Raw genomic sequence first — 22,887 nt, 5'->3', positions numbered from 1 at the left:
TTTTTAGCAACTCCATTAAAAAATGAGGAGTGGTTCAACAGAGAAACAATAAGCTAAACAGACTTGTAATGTCATTAGTCCTATTGCAGTTTCAGTTGCTATTAATGAGAGTACCACGTGCGTGGTAATTTTGAAAGGTTATAGATAAAGTTGTGACAAGCAGAACTGTCTCTGCCCAAGAAAGCGTTTGCTTTCCGTGGTATTATTTTCAATGAATTGACAACAAAGAAAGTAATGTATAATGCACGAGTGCTGAGTCCTGCTTCTGAAGTAACCCTCTAGTTTAATCCACTGTACTTAGTATACTTTTACTCAATAATTTATGAGGTGCACTTACTTAAAACTGCTTGCTGCCCCAAGAAGGTAAGCAGTGTTACCATAAAGAAAGAAGAGCAAGCAAAAAAAATCAGGTTACTATTATTGAAATATAAGTCTCACTTAGAGTTCAGGGCTTTTTTCCTGTTTCAGGAGGTGTTTGCCACAGATATCATTTGGAAACTAAAATAAAACTAAACTCATTTTGAATTGTGTATTTGGCAGTGTTACTGAATCTTATCCCTTCCTCAGAAAGCAGTATTACCATTCTGCATCTTCAGTACCTACTGTTCCTTTTCTTCTCTTCCATCTACTCCAAATATTATTCAAAGATGTAAACCTGGCAGGCAGTTATTAAAACATATATTCTTTAACAGAGGATGTTAGATTTCATAACTTGTAAATCGGTATTCAGTTGGACTTGGATGGTTTCAGATGGTTCACTGGTACCAGTGAAAATCCTAAATTAATATATGAAGATGATGTGAAACAAAGCCTACATACAGAATGGCTGGGATGCCTTTGGAAAATACACTAGGAGGTGGACTTAGATTTTTCTGTAATAGGCAAGAGATCTGCTGGATCCAAACATCTGCTTTGTGTCTAAAGATCCACATCTTACCTACAGTCCAAATTGGTCTATTTATTTGTGTATTGAAATGAACCAATCCTTTAAAGAAACAGAAACACACTTTTCTTTGACCTTTATAAAACATAGATAAGCATTAGAAAACAACTGAATAATTTGATTTCAAAGTAATGTTCTAAACAGAAACTCAACACAAAACCAAGAGCAAGAGAAACGGGATTCACTGGAGAAAACCCAGGAGGGGATACAAGACAAAAGAGATTTGGTTTTCTTCCTAATAGTTTACATAATGGACTTATTCTTTCTTTCTTTTTTTTTTAGTGGTTTTTTTTTTTTGGTTTTTTTTTTTTTTTTTTTTTGTTGGTTGGGGTTTTTTTTTTCATTTGGGGGGGTGGGTTTTTGGCGGGGTTTTTTTGTCTGTTTGTTTTGGTTTTTATTGTTTTTTCTTGTTTTCTGAAATAAAGTCAAGTCATCTAAGAGTGTTTTTAAGCAGCAACTGCCTACAGCAGAAATTTGTCTGACCCTGAAGATAGCAAAGACTACAGAGCATCATCAATATTTTTTAATATGTTTGCAATACTTTCAATGGTTTTAGAATATCTCTGGTACATATTTTTGAAAAGAGATTTTTTAAAATTAATATCTTGCATCTAAATGAATTAATTTAGTGATCGCTATAAAATTACTGTTTGGAAGAGGATGCAAGTTACTAAGCTGCTAAAAAGATATTCAGAAAAATCAAGAACTTGTAGGACTAGAGAGAGGTTAAGATTGAAACATATCTGTCAGTACTTCTGGGGTATATGTAATATTTCTTTATTATTCAGAATCTACTTTTCCTGAGCTTAGCAGATCTTTCTTTTATACTGCCACAGGCAGAACCAGGGAAAGCATGACTTTTGAAATACCGATGTGTGTCAAAGATACAATTATCACAGAAAAGATCCAATTTTGGTTAATTATATGAATTCACCAAACACTAAAAAAGGAATAAATTAGTTCATCTGTTTATTGAAAAAGAAAAAAATCCTCTATTAAAAGTACCCAAACATTGCCAACAAAAATGCTATAATATTAGTTAAAGGGCAGGTAAAAACTGCTTCTTTGATGAAGTTTGTTGGTTAATGAGCTAAAACCATTAGCTGTGTAATAACTAAAATTACATTGAGAAGTATATTTTGTCTTGGTAAACCAGGAATCAGATATGCAGAGTTGCATGTCTAATCCCTTGAACCCTAAACATATTTCTTAAAATGTGGACACCAATTTATTATTTTGAATGAAAATTCATGAGCACCTTTCTCATGAGAAAACCAGTTCGTCTGTGGCATTAATAAATAAAAAGGAATGTGAAGCTATTTCCATCAGCCTTTTCACCCATGTTTAACATGCACTTCCAGTTTGTAGTATTTCTTTGATGGCAGAACTCACACGGCGTTTAGAAGTACTGTAAACACACTGGTACACCCACCAAAAAATTCAGCCAGACACAATGTCCCTTCAAGTTTCCCGGTCATAATTTCATGGAACTCTTTTCACATGTTTTTATTAGGGAGATATAGGCAAATTCAGAGTTGTCACCTTAACAGTTTTAAAACTTTGCAATGTTCAGCACATACTTAAAGCCCCCTCTAATGCATTTCTCTCAAAATCTCATGAAGGAAGGCCCAATACACACTGATGATAGGATCTGGCTTTCATGCTGTGCAATGGCGCTGTCCATATGTCCCAACAGGACCTGAATGCACTCATCTCCAGTTTTGAGGGGATACAGTAATTCCAGCCCGATTTGCAATAACATTTTGCACCTGCCCTAAACTACTCTCGGATACCTCTTACCTCCTGGCTAGCTGGTGTTCTCCTGCAGTGGATACTCATTCTTTTCTCTTTCTTTGTCACTTTGGCCATTTTCATGCTAATACATGAAAACCTTCTCTATTGCTGTTTTAACAAGATTACTGTTTTGCAGGAAATCGCTGGTTCCTTACACACCCACTAGAATCACACTTTTCTGCAAATACTACCCTACCTATCTCAGTTTAGTTATTTCCTACACAAAGTCATCTCCCAAATCTCCTACACACACATACATACACACAAGCACTCATCATATAAAAAATTCTTAAGTTTAAAATAGCTCTTGTTCTCCCTGTGGACATTCTTTTTTTCCTAATCAAACTTCCACAATAACAAATGGATAGATACCCTCATTTGTGCAAATGTCCCCTTCTCTATAGAGATCTTGGACCCTAGTTAGGTCATGCTACTGTGGAGTTTCTGTCCATGGTTTTTATGCAGTAAGGAAATGTTGCACGAGTTATATTTTTAAATAGCTGAAAGTAATTTCCATTTTTTTCAACACAGCACCTCAGATGGGTTTAACTAAGAGTTTTCCAGCTGAATTTAGTCCCCACTAGTTTCTACAATGGCTGAAAAAGTGGTGTTGTACTGGTCTGATTCCAGCCCTTTGGCCCCTGAACACACTGTTGAGGCTCTAAGGTCTGAGATGGCCTTATGGGCCCGGAAAGGTGGCCACAGCACTAAAAAGGTTTGAAATACTAGCAGATGGTCATTTCTAGTTCAAAGCATATAATTACAAGTGAAAACAAGTGCATTTAAGAAAGAATTTGATTATCACATATGGTATGTAGAGTTACAAACTGGATTTCTCTGTGAAGCATGTTACAACCCCTCCCCTCAGGAAAATCAAGTGTCTGTTGATGTGTCTTACATCCTCCTCGATATTCCAACCTTAAGCCTTGCTCACATTCAGTGATGGGTGCCAAATTAGAAGCTGGTTTTGAACATGTAGCCCTCAGTGTACATTTATATACATATACACACCAATCCTGAACAAATTATTTTTATGGTTGGCACTAGCTGTGCTGGCGTGTTTGAGAATCTGACAGATTTCTGCATATGTAATCAAGATCTCAGTAATCCTACATAATTAGCCCACATCAACTTTTCTAAAACAGACACCTTTCTGTATAATAAGAGGGGATGTTTACAAGGCTCATTTATCTTTGCAGTTGGTAATTTAATAAAACTGTGTTTCCAAGACCTGAACATTGAGTTAACAATTGGATTTCTGGAGATAAAGAACTCATGAACACCTTTGTCAGTGACTTTTCTTGCATAGGAAACTGCAGGCAAAAGTTCTAGTCTATTTGCCAGTTACAAGGAAACTTCCATCAGGATGAGAGCATCCCCGAACAATGAGTACTAGTTGGGTCCTTTAACCTGCCTACACTATTATGATCCCACACGTTCATTTTGGGGCACTAGTAGTTGGAAGATATGGTTTTCAGAAGACCTTAAAGAAAAAGTCTTCTTCCAGAACTAAAAGTTTCCTTGATTGTGAAAAAGAGAGGAAAGCAAGAACTCATTTTAGCATATTACAGTGATTAATTTGTTCAAAATATTAAGAAAGAATGCTGTTGAATGCACACTTTTATATATGATAAACACGTGTATATGTGTGCTAACATTAATTAAAAGAAAAAACAAGTAGAGGAAAAACAGTCTAAAAAAAGTCAAAACAGTTAAAATAAATGCTTTCTTGAAGTACAAAACCCTGGATGTTTGAACAACAATTGAATGGCTTCATATTCATATTTCTTAGTCACTAGGAGAACAATGATTATAGAGGTCTTGCAGAGATACGATTACACTATCAAGATTCTTCCTTGGAAGATGTTAAGAAATCAAATAAATGAAGCTACTGGAGAAGAAAAGCCTAAAGAAAAAGGACAAAATAATTTTTTTTAAATCTAGGTAACAGTTTATTATTAGATAGTATTAGGTATTCCTATGAACAAACCATCATTTGGATAAATTATCCAGAGCCCATTATTTTTGCATCCATATATTAAAAAAAAAAGAGAGCAATAGAAACAGTTTTTCCCTGCCTCTTGGCCTAGGAAGAAAAAACCTGGTTAACTAGTAGTAAGAAAAAGTATATAGTGTAAAAAAATCCAAAACAGATCAGTGAGAATAAAACAACAAAAAGAATAGTTCCCTACCCATTACTTCCCACTGTGTGAACTTTTGACATATCAGCAAACTCTTCCTTTCGCTTGCTACTATTGTTGTACTGCTCACTGTACAGTTTTAAGGACATCTGTTCAACAGCATCTCTTTGTGCTTCCAGATAGCATAGCTGAACCTCAGCCTAGAAAAAGAAAACAAAGAGGGGAAAAAACAAAACAGAACATTAAAAAATAATTCAGAAAGAATACATTTAAAACAAATATTTTTGGACTGCAACAGTTTTAATCAAATTATTCACACCACTGGTTATCTCTTTGTATGTCATAGTGAAAAAGGCTGAACCATTAATTCAAAGAACTACAGCATAATCCCAAATGCTAGAAATGAACTATTGAAGTTTCTATCAGAGAATGTGTTATATATTCCATGAGATGTATATCCAATCAAATGCTGCATAAAAATGTCTGGACATGAATAAAAAATATATTAGAAACCAAGCACCGTGATAGAACAGGTAGATACATAAAGTTATAGTTCTTACAGGCTTCAAGATTTATGTTGTTAACACACTGTCTGTGCTTCATAATTAATGAAAGCCATATTGCTATAGGTATTTTTCCTTTAAACAGTAATTGTAAACAAACCCAAGCAGATTGGCATTATTCACATTCTCCTTTCCTGTATCTGGATCAGACTGATTACTCCACAACTTTAATTGCAAGGAAAAAGGCAATAAGTGAGATGTGCTGTTTTTCATCAGACTGTGCCTGTCCAGAAGAATGTGGAATAATATTTGGCATCATAACTTATTGAATAGACACTTTATTTATTGCAGCTGTGGTGATCAGTATTCTTCTGAGGCTCAGAGAACCAGATGACACAAGGATAAAATCTGCTGTTGGCCACACTTGCCCCTAGGAACAGCAGAAAGAACAGAGCATAGAGTAAGTTCAAAAGCACTTTGGGGCTGATATGCCATTGTTTTCTTTTCATATACTTCATTGAAAGAAAAACACATTACAAATTCTGATAATGCTTCGAAAATCACTACTTCTGTGTAACTACATACTGCTATTTCCATTAGGAGTGGAATGCCTGCTTAACTATTTGGTGCTTTGGCAAGTAAATGCAAATGGCATGGAGGAAATTTTGTGCAAGGACTCGCCTGTATTTTCTGCTGTGCAAGGCGGGGAAGTAAGGAGTTTATTTGTTTGCTGACAGCACAGCAGAGCTACCAATCTGTGGAACAACAGAAGTCATAAAGAGAAAGTAGTGAAAGGGCCAGAGAGAAGGGCAGTCTGTAAATTGTAAGAAAAATGCAAGCAAGTGAAGGGAAACAGGCACTGAAGAATGTCAGTAGGGAAAGTCTGAAAGAAGACTGGAATGTCTTTATAAGCTAGTGGCAATAACAGTTTCTATATTTGCTTGGTGTAATTTTTTGCTGAAAAATAATGTAAGTGATTTGGAACTTCCATTTCCTTTTAAAATTTCTCATTCAAACTTTTATAGCTTTCTCTCTCAACTGCTTCTTACAGCAAAATTAGTTATGTTTTTCAGTAAATTCCAATATGTTTTTGAGAAATCTAAAATCAAACCAACATGTTAAAAAAAACCTAGAAAATACAGAAAATGCTAGCAATTTTCCAAGGATATAGAAGATAAAAATTCTGACTAGTCCACGCAGGCCATTCACTGTGTATTTAAATATAATTCAAGGCTTTCATACCTATTTTAAAATCGTGGAAAATTAAATCACAGAAGTTACCAGTGAAGAAACATTATCTAAACCAGCTGGAACTGTCCAGTTAGAGTAAAATGCTAAGGTTTGAGAGAGCTATAAAACTATTCTGCTTTCTCAGAAACTATAACTAAAATTGCCATTTATATAACTCAGAAACAACCACACCACCAAATAACCTGCATCACCTTCCTGTTCCCCTTTTACCCCCAAGTGCATTTTCCTGTGAACTGATAAACAGTCCACTTCCACAGTATACAGAGGTTCCCGAACAAATTTCTTTTTTTTGGAAGGATTCTTCACCAGTAAGGATAATCTTTCAGCAGAGTATTTTGCATTGTGCACATAAGGCCATGAATGTGCTCATTTATTTTTACCACAAAGCAGTAATCCACTGTTATAATTTTAATTTCTGTTATATATGTTGACATGACATTCAGTCTAAAGCCCTGTTGTCAGTGACCAGTAATTATCTAAAACAATTAGATCTATCAGTTAAAATCTGTGAGTGTTTTAAGCCTAGAGGGGAAATCTTGTGGAAAACTTGAAGCAAAAAATTCCCTTATTTTCAGGAAAGGTTTGTAAATCAAGATAAGAAATTCCTACTTTTTTAGCTATGGGTTTTGGCTGGAGTTTAGGTAGAGGTTTTGGGGTTTTCTTGGCTGTTATTGAAATTGTGTACACAACCTTCCTTATCCCTTCCCAACCCAAGACTTTATAAAGAGGGAGTAGCCTAAGCTCTGGAACATCACACATCATAATTAAAACTGAGCCCTGAATTGTATGAACATAGGCTATTTCTTAAATAGCAAAACTATCACAATAATTTAGATAGTTTTTTTTCCCCTGTATTTTCTAATTCCCCGTCCTATAATTTCCTCAATATTTTAAAATAAAAAATGGTAAAAATAAAGGTAGCAGCTTTTCACAGGTTGGTCGTGCCCTATTCACTTGCAAAAATATTTGTAGGGAAACCAATAATGAATATGGAAAATGGGAGAAGAAAAAGAATTATTAAATTGAATAGTGGGGGAATGAAAAAGCAGGATGTAAAGGGCATGTAAATATATGAAGAGTGATAAATAAGAATCCACTATTTCTTCCTTGCAGCTATAAGGCCCTCTTATACTAAGGATTATGAACTCCATCAACATCATACCCTACAAAGCCTGAATACAACCCAGTTCCTTCACTTCAGAAATATGATGTCTCTATAAATCAACTATTTTTATTTTTAAACCCAATTTCTATCTTCAACGTTCGTGAACAATTACAGCAACTCAGACTCAGACAGCACAGAGTTTCAGATGGATCTCTCTGATTTCTTTTTTCTATGTATTCATCTATCTCACTGTTGTACTTTAGCATTTTTTTGTCTCTGTTATCAACTGCAAATCCAAAGAGGCTTTGAAGACCTTGAGTAGGTATTGATCAGTTTAAGTCTCAAAAAACTACATTTTACACAACTGAGCTAGAAGGTACAAGGCACAATACACAAAAAATTACAGAGCAAAGGTATGCAATAAACCTACTGTAGTTTATTTGCAACTTAAAATCTTTAGTGGTAATGAAGGACTAGTTTTGCAATATTCTGGGAGAATAAAGGAACAACTTCATAAATTCCTAATCAAATATAGAAAAGCTACTTGATTACATTTAAATCTACACTATGTGCATTTTCAGTTTTCCCTACATATAATTTTCATTACGTAACACAAACTTCAAGAACAATCTCTATAAAAAACACACCTTTATGGACACAGATATCTAGCAAACCCTCTGAAAGTCTACTGGATATGCATAGTCCCAAATATCGCTAACAGAAATCGGGTGGGAGGTAATCATTCACTTACTCCTAGTGCCCCATCTTAGAATTGAAATTCATTTCCTTAATTTTTTTGAGGATGTAGTGTATCTGAATATGTGCAAAATTGAACACGAAGGAAAAAAATGGCAAGGAATTATACACAGCAGTAGTTTTCCACTTCATATTCCTCTTCTAAGTGACTATTTTTGCAATAAAAAGACAATGAAGATGCTGATGACAGTCTTGTTACACACTTGTAGGGATTCTCTACCTACTAGGATGGAATGAGTTTAAAATACTCTGTTGTAAATTAAACAGAAATATTTCCAATAATCAAATGACAAAATTCTCTCATTTTCCTGAGCCTGAGGGAACCAGTCTCTGAACAAGACTATGAAGAAACTGTAGTCTGGGGTAAAAAAGTGAAAACAAATCTAGACTAGTGCCTAATACTCAGTTCTAGTGATTGATTAATAATGGTAAATAATTTCAGGGTTATTTTCTAAAGCTCATTTTCTAAAAACCAAGAACTTATAAATAAATCGGGAGAGCCTGGGGTACAAATCTGTTCCTTAAGATTGGCTTTGCATGACAACATAAAATGTCCTTTACTATACAGATCACTATATAACATGAAGGAGTAATCAGTGACAATACAAATCAATGAAAATACATTGTATTTCTTATTAGTCCTACATGTTGGAATGACCTAATTCTGAAGTGGAGAAAGACAAGGGATAATGACTCTTACTGTAGGAGGAAGGAGACAGAAAGGTTATATTGTATAATGTGTCAAACAAGAGACTCAAAATTTACAACAATGTAAATTGGAGATATGAACTCAGAGGCAGTGATTTTCTGCAACAGTTTTTTTTTTTTTTTTTATTTTGGAATTTACTAGAATAAATATCATTGATTTGGTGTTAAAGGAAAGTATTTTCAAAAGTGTCGCCCAGGGAGCAAAAGTGATTTGTTAGGAACCATGTTACTGTAGGCAAATACTTCTTTGTTTTAAATATACAAATTATATATAATACATTCAATTAAATTTAAATTATGAAAACATCCAATCTTGCATTACCCTTTCTTTACAGTTCTGTAGAGAAACTTTACTTCTGCCACACTACATTGTCTTTAGTGAGAATTAGATAAGAAATACAGACATTTTGTTCCGCTGCCATTATTAGAACTTAAGCTGAATAAAAACAGCCTCTGAAATTAAAACACACGATCCAGTTTGTGCCAACAAGGAAGTGGTCGGGTGGCCCCAAGCAGCAGGTAGACTTAGAATACTCACCCGTATGTATATTTTAAAGAACTGCAAACTCAGATGTCCCTTTCTAAAAGGATACACATTCCAGCTTGTCATTCTGCACATCTGCAATTGGTGAAATTTCTTGAGATTTAAAATTGAGAATAATTTCTTTCCAGAATTAAGTTGATAAAAGTAGCATTTATGTGCTTAAATACTCGTGCATTTTCTTCTGTCACAATATTCTGCATACTTGTCCTCGTATTTATTTGGAGGCTTTATTACAGAACACAAAAAAGATCCTGGCTCTGTCCCAGTACAGCTACTGAATAAAATGATGTGGAGAATTTCATGGCTCAGAGTATCTTCCATGAAGATGTAGATTACAGAAAGCAAGAGTTTGTCCAAAAACTCTATACAGACAGACTTAATCATCCAAACTCTTTGGCAAGCAAGCGTTTGTCCAAAAACTCTATACAGACAGACTTAATCATACATCACGCTATCCCTATGCCCAGCCAACAGGTCTTCTATTGAAGAAAATACCTAAGGTGGAAGGAATAGTTTCAAGAAGACACACCAGCATTTTAAAAAGCATTGTATAACAGAATTATAGGATCATTTAGGTTGGAAATACCTTTAAGACCACTGGGCCATCATTTGGCAGCATTAAGCTTCTTGGACTTCAAGCAACTGCTTCTACCCTAAGTTTTGGCATTTGTTTTTCCCCCCTTACTCTGCATAATTAAAACAGAGACCTTGCTGCTATTGAATACTTTCTTAGTCTGTTACCCTTCCTGCTTTTGGCTTCCTTAACTCTTCAACTTGCACTCTCCCTTCAGAACTGAATCAATTTTTTTTTTAAATCCTGTACCATGAAATATGTTTACTTTGAGCTGAATATTTAAGAGTCCTATTTAAAAGAACACACTGTGTTTTGATCATGCAGGAAATTAATTCTGCTAATCAGGGCATGCTTGTTACCAGTTAAAATCTTAGCTAAGTGTTTCTATTGTCACAAATCTCAGAAATGCTTTTATATTAAGAATAATGCTATTGCTTTGTTTTTCAGTGTGCTAAAACCATCACAACAATGTGAAACCGCCACAGAGAATGAGCAAAATTACAAGACAACAACATTCCTACATATCAAGGTACTTAAACTCCATGTAGAGTTTAAGTAACAGCACAGTGAATTTTAGGTCTTTCTTTATATTCTAAAATGAATTTTTAGATACTTAGGGCTGTGTTATAGCAAGAAGAACTTCAGGCAGTTCTCAGAGCCATCAGAAATTGTGGGGGGAGGGGTAGGGGAAAGCCTATAAAATAATAGTAATACCTTTTTTCAGGGTTTCCCTTGGCTTTCAGAAATCCATCACCTGTGACTTCAGGACTGGGGAGTGCAAATGCAGTCAGTAGCGTGGCCTCAGCAGCATTGTCTGACCAAATCCATGAAGATGCCATGATCATGCTGCTAATTTAAAATCTGCACCTCTTGTGTCTTTATTCCTGACTATTCACCTGCCTCTCATTCCATTCAGGGTAACATTAAACACAATACAAGAGCATGGCATGCTCTGTCTATTATACAGATCTCAGTTATAAACCCAGAGAAGTTCTCGACATCATAAATATCAAAAAGTATTGAAGAAAATTATGAAAGAATTAACCTCTCCAGAGGTTAATTAAGACTGAATAGTTTCTGATAACAGCATCCCAAAATTTCCAGGTGAAAAAAAGTTCATGTAAGAGTGGAAATCGAACAAAGGCTGGGACTCTTTTCTACTTTTCTTGTCATGCAGACCTGCATCTCCAACCTGCAGAAAGTCTAAAAATTGGGGGCCAGCTGGGGAACAGCCTTGCTCTGACAGTGGAAAGAGCTGGGATGACAGAACAGTGTTTGCTAAAGACATGTGGAAGACACAAATTAACAAGGATGCAGATCCAGCCAAACCCATCAACATAATAGAGTAGCTGCCACATGCCTTTCATCTCCTTCAGTGACACCTCTTCATATGCCACAACAACTGTAAACCCACACAGCCCAATTCTTACAAACCCAGAAATTGTCCTATTAAATTAGCAATTAATCAACACAACCTTGTTTTTTTCCCTGTCAGGAAGACAAAAAAAATTGTTATAGAAGGCCAGAAGAAAAATATGTTGTACATAAAGACAATTCAAGACCTTTCTGTGTCAGCCTCAGGACCCTCAAACAGTCAAGGAGAGGAAAGACTAGTCTTGCAAAGAATGTGCTAAAATTATAAACTTAATCTTACTTAATTAAATCCTCCATTGTTTGCACTGTTCTTATTGTTCCTACCATTTTCTGTGTTTGTACTTCTAAGCAATGCAGTGCCATAAAAAAAAGATGGTTAAAGAGTCTGTCTATCATCCAATGTACAGATACATCTAAAAGCCACATATTTCTATAGGGCTTCTGTACCAAATCTCATGGACCAGCAATGCACCTAGCTCAGTTTGTAGGGTTGGGCATTCAGAATGGCCATGCTCTTAAGGCTAAAGCTACCCTGGTTCAGGATTTAGTGCAGCACAACTTGTGCAAGAGAAATTCCAGAGCGCTGGTGCACATTCCACCCCACCGTTCCCACAGCAGATTGACACATACATGTCTACTTAAAAATAGCAAGGAAAGGTAAGTGTCTCAAAACCAATGCTTCCTATGGAATACTATGCAAAACAGCCCAGGAAGGCATGGCAGAGCAAACATAAAAATGTTACAGCCTTTTCCTTGGCAATTTTATCATGCTGTACTACTAGCACAAATGCATCTTATTTTTTCCCCTAGTAGGTCCATTTTAAACTTCTATATGCTTGAGAAATGCTACATATTATTAACCTAATAATTAAAAATATGTTTGTGCTTAATAACTTGTTCCAAAATTTCCTAGACATATCAACTCACAAAAATGCAGAAATTTTGACCTAAAATCTTCTTTTGATTCAATGTTTTGAGTCAAATATTTTGAGAGGTTCAATAGTGTCAAACATTTTGAAGTCAAAACTCCTACACTGTGTTCCTGAAAGACACTCATGGAATGCTTATTTAACATGTTCTGAAATTGAAGGAGATTCTTTCCATGCCTTGATAGTCTATTTGGTGCTATGTTACCCCTAGAGATGTGAATGTTTTCTAACTACACAATTTTTTCCTCCTACAGGAAGAAATTACTGGGAATTTTTATCAGCTTTTTAGATATTGAACTATTAATAACATAAAATTGTGCAATATGAACACTACTCTGTCTCCACTGCACAATTAAGCAAGAATAGTCAGACTCTGAAGGAGGATATGTCAACTAATGTCAATTAATTTATTTAAAAATAGCAGGGAAATGCAGGCTAAGCATTTTCCTCTTTACATAACTTTTCCTATCCATATGTATAGATGATTTTTAGAGAAAATATTAGCAATTATTCTAGCAAAAAAACAAAACACATAGCTTAAAATGTTGATTTGTACAACTGCCTTGCTATGTGTAAAAATCAGGCACAGGCTGCTGCTCCTTTGAGTTTATTTATGCTCCTCTGATGAGGAGCCTCTTGACGCACCTGACACTTACTGAGGTAGAGGGAACTGTAAAAAGATAACTGTTTTAAACATAAAATATCTGTATTGCTAAGAGGTCAGCTTTGCTGCTGCTGACTTCATTGCAATTTGCATACTATTAAAGCATTACCCATAATGTTTGTAAAATTTAATTTTAAGCTATGCTGTTAAAGATGTTTACTGAATTGTAAGCACCTAGGACATTTGGGAAATTTGTTAATGCTGTGATAGTTACAGTATTTCTGCCCTACTTTGCTTCTTATTTAATCCCCTCACAAAAACACACTATTTTCTTTCATTTTATGACAATGAATCTCTTTTTAGTGCAAGCTGAGAAACTTAAAAAAAAACTATACTGCAACAGTACAGTAATCGAGATAACTTCCCCTCTTATTCTCAATATATTTAAGTTTGTTAAAATGTCACTAACTTACCTATTTACTTTTGCTGGGGCTGAGATCCAATTATACTCCTATAGTCTAGAGGTGATGGCTATGATTTTCTACTTCACTCTAATACAGGCTTTCTCATTAAATCTCACAGCTCGGTAATCACAATCAAATTTGTGCTTCATCCCCACTCACATTCTCCTTCCCTGGATTTCCACCCTCCTTCCCTCCTCTCCTCCCTCAGATCTTTATTTACTCCCTAGCAGAAACTGCAAAATTACAGATGTATAATGTGCAGCTACAATCTCTGCTTCCTTTTCTCTGCCAGACTAGCTCTCTAATGCGCTTCTTTTGGGAAGCACTGGCATTAACTCCGTTACTACAGTGCAAGAAGTACTGTTTCCTTTGAAGTACTGTAAAAAAAGTTGTCCTTAGATGATAATGGAAATGGTGGAGTAAAGCAGGAACAACAAGAATCACTTTACATACTAATAACAACAATTTAGTTATCAAAACAGTACAGAACAAGCATGCCTTTATACTATTCTTTAAAAAATTTAGCTTCCTAGGGTTCTAATAGTCTTTTCCTATGGTTCAGGAATGCACAGTAGCACTCAGCCCAGTGCCCGTATCCTTATTTCAAAGAGAATCATTCAAACCGACATCCACCCTGTCAAGAATCTTGACTTTGAGCTGCTAATGCAGAATAAAAATCAATATAAATTTTGATCATTTGATGAATATTTACTTCTTTCTTTCGAGCCTGGGGATTTAGAATTGAAAACTGCTGAATCAAGCCATTTTATTTTTTTTGTGTTTGTGCCAACACCAATTTACTACCCTCCTGAAAGTTCCTGAACAAGATGTCTCATGTGGCATTCATGTTGGTTTTTCCTGTCAATCATAACTGTGTGCCAGTAGGGAACCATAAACATTTTCCTTTCATACTCTTAGTTCTCCAAAAAGGAATATTTTGATTACTTCCCTGGAAAAAGGTAAACTTGTTTTATTTAGACATACTTTAAAATGCCTATGTCTATTTTTCTAGGATAGCTGCTGTGCCTATATTGAAACTATCCATTAAATATTTTCTTTTCAAAATGAGTTGCTACATACAAAGGAGCAGTTTACAATCACTGCAAGTAAAGCTTAGCAGCACAAAGCAGATAAAGATCTATATTGACATTATCACTTCCCCTATATATTTTATAAAAAAACTGCATAAAAATTCTAACCAATATAATGCACACCAAATGTTTGTGACAATGAAGATAGCAGGAGATAAACAGATCCCACAAGTGGGCAATTAAGATATGACTTTAGTTTGCATTTCATCCTTCAAAGAAATGGGCCTACAATCTCAAAAAAAAAGAGTTTATAAAAAAAGTATATGTAAAACTCCTATGTTTCCATAGTGACTGGGGTGGGGGTAAGAGAACAGGGAAAAAGGAAAAACGATGCTTCTAAATTTGTAAAAGACCTAGATTAGTTTTACAAGAACTGTAAATGCAAGCAATTTTTCATCTTGCAAAGTTTTTTTATATATGACTCAGTGGCTGACGGGCTTTATCTTGAGCAATTTTGTTGGTCTCTTATAAATGAAATAAAAGTGGCAGCAGCTGTCTTTCAGAAGGCTGATATAGGTTTGTACAGTCATATGATATTATGTAGACAGATGTTTTAAATAAAATAAAATATTTAGATTGCTAGATACCTTGGTAGATACAAAGGCAATTATAGGATGTCTTTGTTAAATTAAATTTCTCATTCTTTCGAGAAGAAAAAAAGGGAATTGTCCTGGAAACTGTACCAACAGGAAATGATTCTATATCTAAAACAGCTGGAGACTGTAACTAATATAAATTTGCTTGAAAATAAAAATTCTGTATGCCTCTAGAGACATGCAGCAACATGCAGTAAAACCAGATGCGATAAAAAAATGTTTAATAGTGTGTTTATATAGACATATAAAATACTAAGATAAGATTCACTCATGTAGAGAGACTATTCAAGGCTAAAACAAAGTAGCAGAATAATTAAAGCCCAAAATTGTACAAAAAGAGGCATCCTTTTCTAACAATAAAAGATGCCCTTTTTTGGTGAATGTTGCCTTTTCAGAAACATATCTGACACCTTACTTTGACAATTCCAGTATGATAACACTTTATAGCCTTAGCAAGACAAAATACAGTGGAAACTTTTCTCTCAGCAGTTTAAGGTAGATTTTGATTCACATCTATGTTATATGTATCAAAGTTCCAAAAATAACTTTAAAAGTAAAGCCAATATCCAGTACTCAAATTCCTTAGCTGCTTTATTTAGGCAAGCTTTCCACAGTGTATAAGGGAATTTTTGCCGAGCAAAGGCTATAGGTGAACCCTATATATTCAAAAAATAAACCACTTGTCCTATCTAGCCCATGTCTAATGTGACTTCACCAACATTCTATTTCCATTTTTGTTGAAAATGCTGCAGTATAACAGACTGCATTCTGTTTACTTGTGGCTTTATTCTTTGTCAAGGCCTCTGTTACAAGCTTGTCATGATTCCAGAGGCCAAACCTGCACAGCTGATTTGGCTAAAGCACCCAAACTCTTAACTTAGAAAGAAAGCATTCCAGGAGGAGTATAAATGCCAAAATGTAAGAATAAGAGTTTTACAGGTCTGCTTTTCAAATCACTATTAATAAAAAGCCATCCAAATTTGCATAGCTACCTTCTTCCTTGTTCTCTAATACGATGATACCCTAGCATTCCTTGTTCAGTATTATTGCTTGCTTTCTAAGTAATTTTATTTTGTAATTTAAACAGAAATTAAACTTTTTTTGTCTCATACTTAGAAAAACACTCCAGCTACGTAAAACCAAATGAAGCATGCTCAAGATATTGGAAGTGTTGTATTATAGTCCCTATACAGGAGACATAAATGGTGTTAAAGATTCCTTTTAGAAAGCTTCAGGTTGGATTGCTTTCATTTTTTTTCAATAGCCTTAATTGGTTAAGTGCCTTTGGGCCAGCTAATACCCAGAGAGACCTAATCTCAGTAATCTTGTAAATACAATGATTTCAACAGATTTTCATCAAAGACATGACCATTACATGAGATTCTGCCTGTTTGGTGCTGTATTCTTTCTCATTTAGAATGCAGTTAAAACTGCCATATTATTTATTATAAGATTTATTATGACAGAGTTCTGTGTTACTGAAAGTCAACAAAAAGGAGATATTTAGCTATTTTATTAAAGTTTAGACAGCTGTTTAAATGGATATGAACAAACATTTTCATTTCAAAATTAAAAGGAAATAGACTGAAAAACAGCAAAATCACCCTTCTCAAGTTATAATGTCCAAAGATGTGTGTAACAAATGTTCATGTGACTACACATTTACAGATTTTTTTTTCCTTCAAACATTCGGAAGTATAACTGAGATGACAATAACATAGCCCAGTATAATAATCATATCTGCTGCATCTTTTTAGTTTAACACTGACCCATGAAAATGTGACTTTTCTGCAGTTAAAAGAAGATGAATAGTGATTCGAGGAATCTGAAGTTCAATTACTACAAAAAATATGTCAAGGGAAACCTTTAATGAAAAGATGCACATTTCCAGTAACCACAAACAAGGCCGTAAATTACATTTTTACATTAAACTGTTAAAGTTGAATATCACTGCGTGGGAATTCTGGGGACTCAGGTTACAATAGACAGTAATCTGTTTTCAGAGACAAAAACAAGCATGAGTTCTAAACCATCTAATGACCTTACAAAATGGTGTGGGACACAGGCTCTATAGAAGTGAAATTATCGACAAGAATCATTACACACTGATTAATCTAGACCTAAGAGAGGTCACAAACTGATAAGTCAAGGGTTATTAACATATTTAAAAATAAATATTTTAAATGCAGTTTGGTAAAAAGGCTTTATTATAGTCTCACAAATTTCTTAAACAGATTAACTGATACTGTGAATTTTCTTTTGCTTTTGTCATATCATTAATTAAAATGCAGGCATTAAGCCTGAGTGTTACAATGGAAGGTTATATTAGAGATTTTATTAATAAGCACAGGCAATCTATTACACAGAGAAGTCAGGACCCATGTAGTGGAATGGTCTAAAGCCTAAGGGTATTTTTAGCAGGAAATGGATAGGCACTGGTGAGAGATTACAGCTACACAAGTAACCTTGTGCTCCAGGTCCTCTTTGCTGAGCATGGTTGAAAACTGACTCTGTAGTAATCTGTTTCCACAGATGCCACATAGAAATTCTGCTTAGAGGTACTTTTGCATTACACGTACATACAAAATTTGTATCCAACCACAAAACCCTACACTTATTCTTCAATTGTTTGTCCAAACCAGAAAAATTTAGCATGCTTTTTTGGGCATCTTGATTTTTTTGTAACTGAACCATCAGTATTTCAATGGAGTAGGCTCAGATTAAAAGTTCAAGTCTTGGAGCTATCAGAAATAATTATCCTAGAAAGTTGTATGGTAGCAGGACATTATGGTCTTATTTATGGAGCTTAGGTAGAATTTCCAATCAGCATGATTGCATCTATTTCTAGTGCTTTGTTAATCGCTTCCTGAAGCTGCTCATTAAAAGCTCCTATGTCAACACGTAATGCTGTGGTGGCTGAAACACAGATTGGGAATACAATCACATCTCATGGTTTGGCTGAGAAGTACTCTGCAACATGTGCACTTTATCACAAATGCTGTTTTCCCATTTGATAAAATGCCTTACCATGTCATGGAACAGTGGTCATTTATTTCAAAGGAACAAGCTGAATCTTCACCATTAAATGCTGGATGTGAGAAAACATCATTTTATTTCTGTCTCCCTCAACAATGGAATTGCTGTGCGGCCCAAGTACAGCAATTTAACATCTCTCTTACAACAGCCACAGAAGTGATGACAGCCCTAGACAATAATCACTTGCCAATACCACAGTACTTACCTACCGACTGTGAAAGCTCTCACAGCCGTAGTCGATAATTGAACCGACCAATTCCACTGTGCTGGATGTGATTGGTGATATTATCCCTTTAAGTGTGTTATTTAAGTTTGCAATGCAGTTAATTGAAACCCTACTAGATGCAAATCAAAAGTTTCAGTCTTAATTGAGATATTTTGAAAATTGAACCCATTGCTTCAGGCAGGTGCTACATGAGATTCCATTAATATAGGTAATTAACATTAGCCTCTGCTTTAATTAACATGCACACTTTAATTAGTAAAGCATTAACCAACATTAAAAAATCTGATCTTCATGCATCACAAAAACTGTAGAGTTATGACTATGTTATTTTTTCCAAGACTGTAAATCATACAACGTATAAATTCTTTTTTTCCTTAAATACATCAAGATATTTTAAAAATAAAAATAGACATACAAAATGTATACCTGTGTTTTAAAAGAACATTTTAAATGGTGGAAAATATGTCTTAAGAATATCTAAAATATGAAGTAAGCTCACATAATACTTCAAAACTTTTGCCTGCAATTTATAAATATTACGTACGCGTGTGTATCAAGTTACTTTATAAATTAAAATAACTCAATTGTAATCAGATTCACTGGTTACTTCTAACTCTAAGGTGGAATCCAAGACAGCATTTTCCAGAACTGGTATTTTGAAAACAAATGTCCTTTCAGCAGCACCAGCTTTGTTTCAGTCATGCTCGTTTTATCATGCCATGACTGCAAATGTGTGTGAATACATTTGGCTAACTTCTTCAAGAACTAGCCTGTTGCTTCAAACTGTGTCATAAAGCCCACTGTGGAGTGCCATCACCTCTGGGACATCAAGTAACTGGAGAGCTGAAGTGATACCACTGAGCTGGTTCCAGATCAGCCTTTCTGCACAGCAGCTCCCATTTACAGCTGTACAAGCTCTGCATTCAAGGGAGTTCCACAAGGAAGGGAACAAGTGCAGGGAACAAATTCATGCTTTCAGACCAAAAGCAGGAATTTTTCTTTGATACAGACAATCTCCTTTTGAGTCAGGATTAAAATTAAAAATTATTTAGAACCATAGTATGTTTACAGACATATACAACATAAAGAAATTCCTTGCAAGTTTATGAAATTAAATGTTGCAGAGTTCCAGCTTAAAATTATTGAAATAAAATTTAACATCAGTATCTTTCAAAATACATTTCCAAATAAAGCAAAGATACCTTCAACTTCCTTATCCTTTCCTTCTGCTATGTATTTATCCATTTGATCCTGACAGCTTTGCTTTAAACATAGTAAGCTCCATTCCTACAAACTCATTATTATCACAAAGACGATTTCTGATCCAGTCTACTGACATTATTTCCTTTGTTTTCTTTCTTAATATGTGCAGGTGGTACATGTATTAATTCTTTTTATATAATTCTCAGAATGCTAGATGTGTCAGTTCGAATAATAGTCAGTTTAAACCTAGATCCTTTTCTGCAATTTCTGCACATTCTGAACATCCATTGCAATTGGCAGTGAAAGGAATGGTGGATGTTAAAGAACAAATATATACTCTATTCATATTGCATCCAAATATCTGAAGATCTCAAAGACAGCATGCACATGTGCAGAGAAAAGAGTATGTCCTTTCTGAAGCTCCTTACAAGTTCCACATCAATGTCACATCAGGGCTCTGTTTCTTTTTGTTAAATGGGAAAGAACTTTCTAATGAAAGAAACACAACTTTTAAAAAATATTTAAAACTGGAAAGATTCACTTAAGCAATTTTAAGCACTTTTTCTCCATGGGAGGAAATCTTACATTGTGTTTCATATTCGTAGCACATACGCACACACATCTCAAATGTAAGGCTTTTCAGATACTGAATGTAAAATGCTTCCAGCTAAAAAAACTAGGTCTGTTTGGTGCAATTTGCCAGATTTTGTGGGAGTCTGCAGGACATATTGTGGAATTTTGACAATTCTCCCTGAAAGTAAAAGAGTATTACAGCTAAAAGAATACTTTGCTGTGTCCTTTTCATGGCATCCCATTGAATTCACCATAATTTACAACCTGCAAAACCACAGCTAAACCAAAACCAACATAAATAACAAAAAATCTGTCCTGACTTATATCTGAGAAACTCACAGTGATGAGAAAAAAAATATTTCTTATAAAGCAATGTGATGACATATTAAAAACAGTGATTTTCACAACACAGAGTTCTTCCAGGTCTGTGCATACTCAGATTTACATGTAATACTGAATGAATCCATACATATTTTTTTTATTTACTTGACTGAATTTGACTATATATTTTTTCCCATGGTAAGTAACAGAGAAACAAGAATAAAATATGTCAAACCAACCTTAAAAAATTCTAAGCAACACAATGAGAATCAAGATAGACTTATCCTGAGGTAGAGAACTCACAATGTCTTGACCACACAACGATCAAGGAGCTACAGAAGCTCCTGTTCCTCTTAAGAACAATCCAATTCTGCAAAAGGCCAGAACCTCTACAGCCCCATCAGAAAATCATTCTCGGGTCATCATTACAACCTAATGAAATAGTTGGTTCTACTGTTTCAGAGGAATCCTCCCTATTTTTGGGCAATGGGGACAACAGAAAGATACAATTAAATACTTCAATCTTGATTGCAGTAATCTGCAAGTGGTGTTGAGTTTGGGTGAAGGAGGGTTTCTTTTTGCTTTTACAGCATGCTGCTACTTCCACGAGCATGAAGTTTGGGTGCTGGATTTTACAAACACTATACTCTTCATTCTATTACCACAAAGTTGAAATAGGCACACTTCCCCTTTAAATATAAAAATAAAAATTTGGATTGACTGACCCAGAAATTCTATCATATAAATATCAAATCTTTATTAATCTGCTCCACCATTTCTGAGTTTCCTTATGCAAATTTTTTCAGGCCCTTTTTAAAAAATGAACTGGGTAAAACAGTCCTAACATAGTAAAAACACACACTGGTCATACAATATTATAAATATGCTACTTCAAAATTTGCTAAAGCTATCATCTTTAAAATATAGAAATTAATCTCTCAGATTGGTCAGCATTATAGGTAGGATGTCCTTCTTCACCACAGTGATCTCTGTAAAAACAGTTGCCTCAGAGAAGTTTTCAGCCACAAGTATAAATACGAAAGGAATGAAATGCATTGCATTCATGACATCTTGAAATGTTTCTCCTTTTTTTCTGTCCCCCCAGTGAGGTCATTAAAGTGCTAAGCAAAAAAATCTTCTAACACTCCTAACAAAATTGGGTAAACCTAGAAAATGAAGAATGGGTTGCATTCTGTCAAATTCAATGGAATTTTTCTTATTATTATTGTTTCTTATTATTACTGTTTCAAGCAAGCTCAGAACATGCTCCTACAAATCATGTGACAAAAATAAATATCTATCTAAATTCATAATTTCAAAGGATTCTGGACACCAATATCCTACACATTTTCAAGATGGGGAATTCATATAATTGCATAACTGATGGGGTTAGTTATGATACGAGTTTGAAAGCAAATTCAGAGAAGTCAGCAAATTCAGTCAGAATTTCACATCTCTAAGAATAATGTAGGCCACATTTATCATGAGATAAACAGGACAATATCATGTTCAGTTACTGACTTGGGCTAGAACTTGAAATATCAGCCTTGCTCCTCCAATACTGCAGGAAGGAAGGGCTGGGGATACCAAATCTATTTTGTTCCCTATGGGAAGTGGATTTTGCCCTCCAGTACTAGCTGCCACTCCTTCCAACACAAATTAGTCATTTGTAGCTATAGGTGAACCATGACACAGAGAGGTGCAAACAGCAGGGTCATCCCTGGCACAACCAACCACCTACCTTGGGCTGAACTGAGAGCCATCCCTGAAGATTTCTTACCTTTTTCTGACTCTAGTAGGTGGTCTGATAAAAGAGACTAAACTTTGCCTCCCTATCTATGGTTCATACTTCTTACACACCAAAGTTAGAGCAATCTTTTACCCTATAGGGTTTGACATGTTTTGAAGCACAACTTTAAACACACCTGGAACACTTCTGTAGTGACTAAAAATTAAAAGTGTGTGCAATATAGCACCCAATGTCTTTTTGTTAAGAACCACTACTTTTCTTAGCCTATGAAAATACATAGCTAACATTTTCTATAAAGTGGAATGATAACTATTGTTTTTGTTTCTTGAAGGCTAATAACTAATTTGGCGAATGTGACTTACACTTAAAAAAGTAACAGTGAATAAGGGAATTCACCTTGG

The 22,887-nt window shown here is 34.9% G+C and overlaps 1 protein-coding gene across 1 annotated transcript in view; it reads right to left on the bottom strand.

The window, feature by feature from the left end:
- The window catches only part of AKAP6 (A-kinase anchoring protein 6), a 211,338-nt gene that overhangs the window by 77,259 nt on the left and 111,192 nt on the right, over positions 1 to 22,887 (bottom strand). Inside the window, exon 7 of the mRNA XM_050975869.1 lies at positions 4,930 to 5,078. Within this exon, the coding sequence (XP_050831826.1) occupies positions 4,930 to 5,078 (149 nt within the window). The remainder of the gene's footprint in view (positions 1 to 4,929; positions 5,079 to 22,887) is intronic.

This window comes from Serinus canaria, chromosome 5, assembly GCF_022539315.1.
Source record: "Serinus canaria isolate serCan28SL12 chromosome 5, serCan2020, whole genome shotgun sequence".
Taxonomy (NCBI): Eukaryota; Metazoa; Chordata; class Aves; order Passeriformes; family Fringillidae; genus Serinus; species Serinus canaria.
Note: the sequence above shows the minus strand (reverse complement) of the source record. Positions and strands in the feature narration are given on the sequence as shown.